General features: G+C 53.2%; 1 protein-coding gene across 5 annotated transcripts in view; it reads right to left on the minus strand.

The window, feature by feature from the left end:
• The window catches only part of TMPRSS6 (transmembrane serine protease 6), a 39,555-nt gene extending 31,817 nt beyond the window's left edge, over positions 1 to 7,738 (minus strand). The window contains exons 1-2 of one of the 5 annotated variants that reach the window (XM_070789771.1): positions 7,519 to 7,737; positions 1,763 to 1,959 (exon numbers count right to left, since the gene is read on the minus strand). In XM_070789771.1, the coding sequence (XP_070645872.1) occupies positions 1,763 to 1,958 (196 nt within the window). In that variant the 5' untranslated portion in view covers position 1,959; positions 7,519 to 7,737. The other 4 variants (XM_019961346.2, XM_070789772.1, XM_070789773.1 and 1 more) reach the window with 4 other exon arrangements.
• Between the last annotated feature and the right edge of the window lie 3,513 nt (positions 7,739 to 11,251).

The following is an 11,251-nucleotide window of genomic DNA, read 5'->3' on the forward strand; positions in this document are numbered from 1 at the left end:
TCTGAGTGGACCAGCCCAGGGCCCACTGGGCTTGGGAAACCGGCCCTCACCCCATCCTCTTCTGGGCCACTGGGTCAGGCTTCCACTTATCCAGACGTTTGCTCCTCACTTCAGGCTTATCCTGCTCCAGTGTAATAGGCCTCTTGTCCATCTCCCCTTCCAGACCAGACAGGGCATGTCTGTAGTCCATCCCCTCCCCAGTGCCCAATATCCAGAGCACTGCCTGGCCCAGGATGGGAGAAACTATTCAAACATCTCCTAAAGTGCTCTTCTACCTGCGTCCCTCTGGGGAGAGGGTTGCCTTCCCCCAGCTGGAAGGAGCTCTCACCCTCTGGGTCCTCAGCCCCATGGAGCATCCTGTGCCCCCAGTGGGGTGATTCACTCCAGAAGTCTAACCAGGAGAAATCAGACGCTGTGAAGACAATCGGCAGGTGAGTTCCTGCCCCACCCCCACGCCCCCCACCAGCCCCACTGCCGCAGCTTGGTGCTCTGCAGTTTTCCCTGAAGACTAATTATCCTGCAGCCTAAGGAGGCCTCGGCAGCCCTGTGCTATTTGGGAAGCTGGCTTCCTGCCGGTGGTGAAATGCACACAGCTTCTACTCTTAGCCTGCATTGCTCGGTTTTGAGCAGAATCACAATCCACCTAACATCATGGCAAGTGGGTGCGCTTCAGACCCAGGCTTCCTAACAGCTTTGACCCAGGGGCTGGTTCTAGAACACCCCCTACCTCAACTCCCTTTGGAGTCGGGCGTAGGCTGCTCTCCCCAGTGGCTGCTCCAAAGTGGGTCCCCATTCCTTTCAATGGACCTGAAATTCCACCAGGAGATGCAATCAGTAAGAAAATGGTCTAACTTTTGCAGAGTGCATAATGGGAGATCTCTGATCTCTTGGGTAAAGTGGACTGTCCCTGCTAGGGTTCTGTTGGGTCCCCTCAGCTTGCTCTGTCCTAACACTTGGCAGACTTTATGCTGAGGGCAGGGACTGTCTCCAGAACCTGCACAAGGCTGGTGTATAGGAGGTGGTCAGTACTGAATGAATGAATGAAGGAAGGATGGATGAATGGACCCAGAATATAGGCTAGTTGCTCGTGGGGCCCCAACAGACTGATTGAGAGCTGTGATACCAGAAACGGAAGGCCTAAATTCAGGACATGGGGAGACACAGCTGCTCCAGATATTCTTGCCCCCATTTCCCTCTGGGTTGAATTCCAGGTGTGCTCAGGCTGGGGTATAAAGCCATCGGCATACATGGACACCGCCCTGGACACCTGAGTCCTGGGTGCCCCTCCCCTTCATCCCAACTCATGCTGGGTCCTGGAGACTCAGAGATGATAGAGCCAAGGTCCCCCCACCCAGAAGAGCTCCCAGGTTGGACTCAAGTGAGCAGAAACACTAATTGGTGTCAGGCACCACCAGCACCACTGGGCCTCCTCCAACTGAGCCAGCTGGCTCCAAGCCCAGGGCAACCCAGGAGGGCTGTGGGCAAGGGAGGCAATGCTTATACTCCTTCAGCTTGTCAGTTTACAAGAACTGGAAGAGCACTTCTTCCTCAGCTGCTGGGAGTTAGGGGCACTTGGCTCCAGAAAGGATCTTGCACTACCATCTAACAAGACAGGAAGGGAGACTCCAAGAGAAGTGCATGTCCAAGTCACACAGTGAGTTTCCAGGTGTCGCTGAGCCTGGAATCCTGGTCTGTCCTGCTGTGCCCTTTCGACCACCCTAAGTCCTCCCCATGTGCCTCTCCCAGGGGCCCATGCAGTTACCTAGGAAATACCAGAGCAGGACCCCCACTGAAGCCAACATGACCAGAGCCAGCCACAGGGGAGCCAGGCGGAGGTAGTCTCGGACTTTTCTCTTCGCATCCTTGGGGGCCTTGAACATCCCTTCTGGCTCTGCCTCTTCGCCATCACCTCCATCACCCTGCCCGCCAGCCGCTTGGGGGGCCTTGGCCATGGGCATCCTGGCAAGGAAACAGACCAGGGTTGGACACAGCCTGGCATTTGCAAGGGAGCCTTTGCTGAATGTTGGCCTTGCAGAGAAGTAAGACAGCACCTCTGCCTTTTGGAGGAGCAGGATCATAATGCCAGGTACCAGTAATTCAAAGTGGGCCCTGAGCCAGCTCCCAAAGGCGGGAAGCATGCTTCAGGATGGCTCACCCCGGGTGGCCAGCTGGAACCCCTACCTTTGCATCTGGTGTCAGAGGAGAGAAGGACGTTTCACTACCTAAACCCCACCCCAAGGCTATACCCTCAGATGGAACTGGGGTGCGTACATGGCATAAATGTTTCTATAAAACAATTCCTCCTGCCATCAGGATTTCCTAGCCTTGGCTTCTCTTCCATTCAGGGGATGCTTTTTCCTTGCTCCTCGTTCTCAACAGCAAAGCTTTCCACAACATTAATGCAATTCATTTACTTGGCCCTCCCTGCCTAGAAGCCCTGAGTCAGCTCTGTGTTGAGCCAGGGACTGCCCTCCAAGGAGCACCAGCCTTCTTGTGTCCCTACTGTTCAAAGTATCTTAGGGGCAGAGGAAGGAGATAAAAACTAGTATTCATGTAGTGTCTGCACAAGACAGTTCATAGATACCACTCTCTTTAATCCTCTGGTCTCTGGGATGTGAGGAACATTGTCCCCATGCATTCCTCTTCCTCAGGTCCTCTCTGTGTAGACACTCTACTTGTATTTTCTTGCTTAACTTCCAAATGCCTTTCAAGGTTCTGCACCCATTGAACAGAGGAGGAGACTGAGAGCTAGAATGTTTTAGCAACAACTCAGTCCAGGGATTTCCTAGCCTCCTTTTTATCAATGCAATATGAATGTCTGGTGCTGGCAACCAGCCCCATTTTGCAGATGGAAAAACTGAAGCCCAGAGTGGCTAAGCCAGTCACAAAAGGTTACGTAGCAGATAAGTGGGGTGTCTGACTCCAAGCCCTGGTGTCTAACTCCCTGATCTTTCCGCTACTCTGGGCCACTTCCTGGAAATGAGGTGTTAAATAACAAATCATGATGAAATAATACCTGAATGTCACCCCTCTGCGCCCCAGGCCTGCAGCTGTCTCCCCTTCTAGACCCTCCGGGAAACTGCTGAGAGCTATTTGGCTTCTTGGGCAGGTTTTCCACAGTCCAGAGAGGGCCCTTGACTTGCCCACCCACCAGCAGAGCAAGGATTCCACACCTCTGAGAAATTAGCCTCTTCTTCCCATAACCCAAATGCCATTGTACCTTTAAAATACATCCCCAGGGGTGTGTGTGTGTGTGGCAGAGGGGTCCTTTGGGCTGAGTCTTGGGTTTTCACACAAAGGGTTTCTGAAAATAGGGCTCATTTGTGATGCTTGAAGTTTCTCAGCCAAGGATGTCTGGCTCCAGGCACATGGATCTCTTAACTGGCCTCCATGAATGCAAGGAAAGGAGGCGACTGCTGGTCATTCTCAACTGGGTATAGGACTCCCCTCCAGCAGAGGACTTCTTACACATGGGGCCCTGCTGGCTTTCATGGGCCAGGACCATGGATGATAAAGATCCTGAAATGAGTGGACAGCCTTGCCCACTGCTCAGAGTGTCCAAGGCCCCCCAGGTGAAAGTGGCTGCCCCCACGAGCTGAGTGGGGTGGCTACAGCCAGGAGAGCCCTGTGATGGGTCAGTTCCTTCCCTCTCTCGGCCCCAAGTCCACTCTCTCTGCCAGAGAGCCACATCCCTATTTTACTGAGTCTGGATCACCAAGGACCTACTGGGGACTCGGAAAGCACAGAGATGACCATGACTGACATTTATTTGAATTGTTTTTTTCCGGTGTTTTAGTGATTTCCCTGGTGGCTCAGACAATAAAGAATCCATCTGCCCATGCAGAAGAGGCAGGTTCAATCCCTGGATTGGGAAGATGCCCTGGAGAAGGAAATGGCAACCCACTTCTTGCCTGGAAAATTCCATGGATAGAAGAGCCTGGTGGGCCACAGTCCATGGGGTTGCAAAGAGTCAGACAGGACTGAGTGACTAACACTCACTTTCCAGTGTTTTATAAGCACTATCTCGTGTAAGCCTTCTGCAGACTCTTGGGGGACAGGGTCTGTTATTATCTATCCCCATTTTACAGATGAGAAAGTTGAGGCACAGAGAGATTGAAGAACTTGACTGAGATCCTACAGTTGGTTATCGGCAGAGTCAGGCTGCAAACCGATGCTATTTGTCTCCAGGATAATGCCCTCACCACCATGCTTTACTGCCTCACACATCATCAGGGTACAAGGGGAAACTGAGGCTCAGAGAAGGTCATCGATCTGATAGAGGAGGCACAGAGGGGAGTAGTCACAGGCAGGATGTTCAGTAGGCACCCCCTTCCTCCCCCCATACCCCAAGCACTGCCTTCACTCCCTGGGTTTTGCCTCCTTCATAAATGACGCTTACATTCGTCTGGGGGAATTCTGAGTATCACAGAAAATCCCCTGTGTGAGACCCAAGATCTGACACAGCCCAAATTGGTGGGGCAGGTGAAGAATACACCTGGGCTCCCCATCACCTCCCACCCGGACTCCCAGGGCAGCCTCCTAATGCCCTCTCTGCCTCCCATCTCTGCCTCGAGCACATCTTCCATGTTGTCAGCAGAGAGCTCTCCCTGCCCACCTCCAACCATTCACCTGCTCAGAGTCCTCTCAAGGCCCCCAGCCACCTCCAAACCCCTAGTTGAGGCACCCAAGGCCCTCCATGGCCAGGCTGCTGCCTTCGCCCCCACAGCCCTCCTTTTGTCACACACATCACCCTGCAGGTCCACAGGGTGTGCCTTTGTACTGTCACACCATCTGCCTAAAGGACGGGCCCCTAAATGCCAGCTCCAGGGTCACCTGCCCAGTGATGGGGCCCAAGGCCTTGGAGAGTAAGCCACTCTAGGCAGCCCTTGGTCAAGATCAGCAATCTGCCTGGGTTTCGGCTTCGTTTCCTCTTCTCTACAAGAAAGACATGTCTGTGTCTTATCCACTTCTGGATCCCTATAGAACCCAGCACAGGGCCTGCCACTTGAATGAATAGTTCATAAAAGAATGGGTGAGCAAAAACTGAATTAAATTTTTAAAAAATAAAACTTGAAAAAAAAAAGACTGTGAGTAGAGCCCCAGTTATCTAGACTCCCGTTGCAGTGCTCTCGTTCACATCTTGCTGCCTCTGGGAAGCAGGACGTGTAGAGGCATGGAGCTGGGTCACGGAGGTGGTGCCAGTTTCTGGGGTCCAAGATTCAGTTATCAGGCCCCTATATATTTATTGAGCACCTGCTTGGCGTCAGGCTCTGTGCTGGGCATGGGGGTCACACTGGTGAATATAAGAGACCTCATTCCCAGCCTCTTGAGGCTGACAGTCCAGCAGGAGGTGGACAATTGTGACAATTGACAATTGTGATGATGACCGCATCCTCCTGTCTTTTACTATTATTATATGGTGACTCTTACATTACTTTTAGGATCCAGTCACCAGAAAAGTGTGTGGCTCTATCTTCCAACTGCTCCCAGGACCCAACTCCTTCTTGGCACCTCTGTGGCTCCCACCACCATCCAGGTCAATATCATCTATCATCTTGGCTCCTACACCAGCCAGTCATCTGGCCATCTTCACTAGCCAATTCCCACACAACCACCAGAGTGGTCTTTACCACGCATCCTGCTCATAAGCCCCACCTAGAACAGAGCCCGCAGCCTTTGTCACAGCCCACCAGGGCCTCCGTGACATGGCCCTTGTGTACCTTTCTGAAACACACACAGCTCCTGGCTGGATCTGCACCAGATAGAGTACAGGCTACCTCAGGGCCTTTGCACTTGCTGTTCCCTCTGCCAGAAATGCTTTTCCTTCAGTCTTGCCTCATGACCTGCTCCTTTACCTCCTTCAAGTCTTTGCTCAAATGTTACCTCTTCACTGAGACCTTCCCTGACTGCTCCCCTCTCTTAGCTTCATCTTTCTTTATAGCTCTTTTCAGGACTGAAATTGCCTGATATGCTTCTGTATCCCTGCTCAGTCTCCTCCCTGGCTGTACTGGAGCAGAGGCTTTATTCTATTTGCTCTGCATACCCTGCTCAGAGAGCAGAACATGGCTCCTTCCTGTGCAGCCAGGGTGCTGGGTGCACGTGTGGCCTGGCCAACTCTTTCTGCCTCCCTCCGCCCCTCTCCCACTTTACGCTTGTTGCATCCTAATGACATTGGGCTTCCCCGTGATTGATTCTGAAAATGAAGATGGTAAAAAGCTTTTCCAGATCTAGGGTTCTTAGCTAGCTCTGGGTGAAGAGCTTCACAGGATTGTGTCTTAAACCCTGAAAGTTCTTGCTCACCACCTGGCTTTCTTCCTTCTGTCTGGGCTGCCCATCTCCTGACCTGGCCCCTTCACACCTCCGCTCAGCTCTTACAGGCTCCTGCAGCTTTCCCAGAGTGCCCTGGAGGGGCGGCTGCTCCTCTGAAGCGTCCTGGGCTTCTCCCATCAATGCACAGTTCATCTTGGGGCATTCTCTGTGTGCCCCTTGACGGTGAGCCCCTGGAAGGAGGGACTGGGTGTACTCCAACTACCAAAGGGTCTGGGGCTTCTCCCCTGAACCTAGACACCAGCCTGGAACCTGCTTCTCACTCCCTCCATCCCTTCTGGTCATTTCAGGTCCTCAGTCTGCCCATGGGAGGCTGAGCTAGCTGGAGCTGGACGATTGCTCCTCCTGTGTGCAAGCCCGTGCTGGACACTGACACAATCAAGTTCTATTTCCGCCTCCAGCAGCCTTGTTTTCTCTACTTAATGGTTAGGGAAACCAAAGTACATGTATATAGAGAAAAGGACTTACTTGGGTCACTCCACCAGGGTAGACAGAGCAGAACGGGGCAAGGATTCTGATCTAGGACCTACTGGGGAGGCCATTCGGGCCTAGAGTTCACCCCCACCACAAGCTGCGCTGACTGAGTCCCCAAGTGTAGGGGAAGGGGTGAAAGTCCCTTCCACACACTCCCAAACTCACACACAGATGTACACCAACAGAAACAGGCTGAAGTACGTGCACAGCTATCTGTGATATACAAATGGCTAGGTACATGCTTGTGTACACACACGCACACACACACAGAGCTACATTCAGCTCTGAGCTTGCCGCCTGTTTAGTGAAGTGGGGAGCTCTGGGCCTGTCTCCCGTACCAGAAACCCCAGGTGGAGTACCTGAATATGGAGGGGGCAGCTTGTCCAACCCAGAATGAGAGTGGGGTCTTCAGCCTGGCAAACCTGGCCTCTCCCCTGCCCCGTGCCTGCCTCAGAGTCCACCAACCACAGCTGAGCCCTGGGCCTCCCAGACCCCAGAACCTGTAGCCCTTCCACTGCCCTGTGCCTCTTCCCAGCTCTACGGTCTCCTCACCTTCAGCTCACCCGGTCACTCTCTGGCCCATGAGGCCCAGCAGACCAGGTCTCAGAGCAGGGAAGTTGGCTGCTGCCCCAGGGAACCAGGCCCGACTCTCCAGTTGGATGTTGTCACCGGGTCATTCCTAGGTCCTGATCTCCTGTCTTGGAGGTCCCTGCTTACCTTTGGGAGTGGCGGGTGGGTGCCAGGCCTGCACAGGCCTCAGAGCCTCTGTTTGTCCAGGCCAACGTCTCCCCACCCCCACCCAGCCAGCCTGGGATCAATGACCCACAGCCATGGCCGGGATGTCTGGCCCTTGTCCCCTGTGGCCTGTGGCCCCAGGCTCCATGGGCTTCCTGCTGGGTGGGGGACAGCACTGTGACTGAGCCCAGGTAAACAGACGGGAGGCAGCCCAGGAGGCAGGAGGCAAGCAGCGCCCCGCCCCGCCTCACCCCGCCCATGGGCACCCGGGGAGGCTGGCAGGCAGGTGCAGGAGATCCGAGCTCTCCCTTGAGGCCCGTTGCCTGGTGATGTTCCTGCCTGGCTATAGCCCCTGGTCCCCTGGAGCATGAGGTGGGGGTGGCTGAGGACTGGGGGCTGGGCAGGGTCCCGGGCAGTGCAAGCAGGGGCTCACGCAGGTCTCCTTACCTGGACAGGTGAGACCAGAGGAGTCAGAGGCTCCAAGAGAGCAAAGGAGGTAGGGCCCATGTGCTCTGGGGACAGGAGGGGAGAAGGTGGAGTGGGGGTGGGGTAGGATGCTATTTTCTGTTTAGCTGGAAATTATTTGAATTGCAGCCTGATTCTGGAGAGCTGTACTGTCCACTTTGGTGGCCTCTGGGCACATGTGGCTCTTGACCCCCCTGGAACATGGCCAGTCTGAACTGAGATGTGCTGCATGGGTAAGATACACACCAGGTACTGAAGACTGAGTGCAAAGAAAATAAAATAGCTGAAGAAGAATTTTTTAGGTTCATCACATGTTGAAATGATAACTTAGCAATATGCGGTTAATAAAATATATTATTAAAATTCATCTCACCTGCTTAATTTTACATTTTTTAATATGACTATAAGAACATTGGAATCACAAGTGTGGTAGTGAATGGAATGCAGCAGAGATGGTGGTTGGATGTGGCCATGCTCCAAAGCACTTGTTGGGAACCAGGGTTTTCTGGGTGTGTACAGGCTGCTGGCTACCTCCAGGCAGGAGAAGGACTGGCTTGGGCTCCAGCAGAGGGTACATGGAGGGGCTGGTTAGGGATTCTGGGTTGGGAATACCTTCCCTCACTTCTCCTATTCTTTAACCCTGCCTGAGTCCTAACCCTTACTTCAGCCTTGACTCCCCTCCATCGCCCCCAGCCCCAGGGCAATTTTCCTTCCTCCCTCCAGTCTCCCCTCCTGCTAGGCCCTGGTACCCCCCTCCCCAAAAACGTTCCAAGAGAGAGGCACTTAGGATGGGAGCAAGGAGCACTGGGGTGTAGACAGAGACACCCCAAGCCCTGCCTCTGTCCTTCTCCAAAGTAGCCCAGGTCCCTGGACGAGGCAGGCTGGTAATGGGAGTCTTTTTTTTTTTTAATTGGAGTATAGTTGCTTTACAATGTTGTGTTTCCACTGTTCAGCAAAGTGAGTCAGCTATACATATACATATATCTTCTCTTTTTTGGATTTCCTTCCCATTTAAGTCACTGCAGAGCACTGAGTAGAGTTCCCTATGCTATAGTCGGTTCTCATTATTATTGCTTCTATGAAAAGTGAAAGTGAAAGTCGCTCAGTTGTGTCCAACTCTTTGCAACCCCATTGACTATACAGTCCATGGAATTCTCCAGGCCAGAATACTGGAGTCAGTAGCTGTTCCCTTCTCCAGGGTATCTTCCCAACCCAGGGATTGAATCCAGGTTTCTCATATTGCAGGCAGATTCTTTACCAGCTGAGCCACCAGGGAAGCCCAAGAGTACTGGAGTCTGTAGCCTATCCCTTCACCAGCAGATCTTCCCAACCCAGGAATCTAACTGGGGTCTCCTGCATTGCAAGCAGATTCTTTACCAGCTGAGCTACCAGGGAATCCCTATCTCTTCTATACATAGTATGAATAGTGTATATATGTCAATCCCAATCTCTCGGTTCATCCCACCACCACCCCCTTCTCCCTGGGAGCTGGACAGTCTTTGAAAAGCAGATCTTGTGCAATCAGTCCTCTGTACTTGTCGACATCCAGCCATCGATTGGTCACAGCCTGGGGGGAGGGGCTGACTTGGGGGGGCAGCAAAGTGCCAAGGAAGATGTTTGAAAGCAGGGGCAGCGTGCCAACTCCCCAAGAGCTCAGAGAACTGTGGGCTGGGGCCGCCCACCACTGGGACAGGCTTCCCTCTGTCAACTGACGGACTTCCCTGGTGGTCCAGTGGTTAAGGCTCCACACTCTTGGTGCAGGAGGTGCAGATTCGATCCCTGGTCAGGGAAGATCCCTCATGCCTCGTAGTACAGTCAAAGAAAGAAAGAAACTTTGATTAAACCTCTGTCAATGGGGCAACAGCGTGCCCCTCGTCCCTGAGGCAGCGAGACACAGCCACAAACAAGGGACAAAGGCCTTGCTGTTCCCTGGTAATCTGCATTTCACACTAACACTGGGTCCCCTTGGTCTCCAGGGGCAGAGAGGCCCTTGGAGTCCTGGCCCGTGAGGCTTGGAGGCCTCGGGGCACAGCAGGGTGGACCCAGCAGGACAAGGAGAGACAGGCTTCAGCATGTGCACCACGCTCAGGCGGCAAAGATCCAGCCGGAGAACAGAGGACCTGGCCCGAATCTCAGAGCCTCCACCTGCTGTGACCTGGCAAGACGTGCCACCTCCCCGCGCTGCCATCTTGTCACCTGTGGAATGGGGACCACAAAGCTGGGTCGTTGAAGGCAGAAAGAAGAAACTGGATGTGAATGGCAGATTCTGTGCCTGGTGCACAGGAGGCTCTTAAAAAACATCAGCTACCTTTTGTTTTATTATTATTATTCTTTTGGCCATGCCATGTAGCATACGGAATCTTAGTTCCCCAGTCAGGGATCGAATCTGTGGTCCCTGCATTGGGAGCACAGAGTCTTAATCACTGGACCACCAGGGACATCCCTGGCTGCCTTTCTTTTAATCCAAGGTTAGGGAGGAGTCAGGGGCAGGGGCAGGCAGCTGCATGCTCCCTCACCCGGCATCGCAGCCTTGTGATAAGGGCCCTCCAGGTCCTGATCAGCGCTGTGGGGAATACTGACTGTGGGCCAGACCCTACCCCTAGCACTTCTCGGATTACTTTACTTACTTCTTACAACCACCCTTTAGTCGATACCATTTTTAGCCCCAGTTTGCAGAAACTGAGGCCCTGGTGAAATCTGAACTCACAACTCCTAGTTTATTTAATCACACAGACATACATTAAGTGCCTACGAAGGGTCAGGCTGTCCTGGGTGCTGGGAAAGGGACGTGGAGAAGACACGTCTGACGTCTTTTCAACAGAGCAGGACATTATGAAAAGCCCTTGGGTGGAAAGGTGGACAGGTGGACGTTAGCATTCCTCTTCACAAGACATTCTGAAGACGAGCTGACTCTCTGAGGTGGAGGCCTGGGGCAGCGAGTCACAACCCTGACCTCAGCCCTCGGTGCCTGCCAGCCGGACAGGTGCTGCCTGACTTTCTGGAAGCACAGAGAAGGTGCCTGTGATGTGTTGAACTGTGAACCCCCAATTCATATATGTGACCCCCCAGTAGCTCTAGATGTGACCTTATTTACAAATAAAGTCACAAATGTAATGAGTTAAGATGACAGTCGCACTGGAGAAGGGCGGGTCCCTAATCAAATATGACTCATGGGTTTATGAAACAGGGAAATTTGGAGACAGATACACAGGGAGAATTCCATGTGAACATGAAGGCGGAGATCGGGGTG

The sequence above is a fragment of the Bos indicus genome, chromosome 5 (genome assembly GCF_029378745.1).
Source record: "Bos indicus isolate NIAB-ARS_2022 breed Sahiwal x Tharparkar chromosome 5, NIAB-ARS_B.indTharparkar_mat_pri_1.0, whole genome shotgun sequence".
NCBI classification, from domain to species: Eukaryota; Metazoa; Chordata; class Mammalia; order Artiodactyla; family Bovidae; genus Bos; species Bos indicus.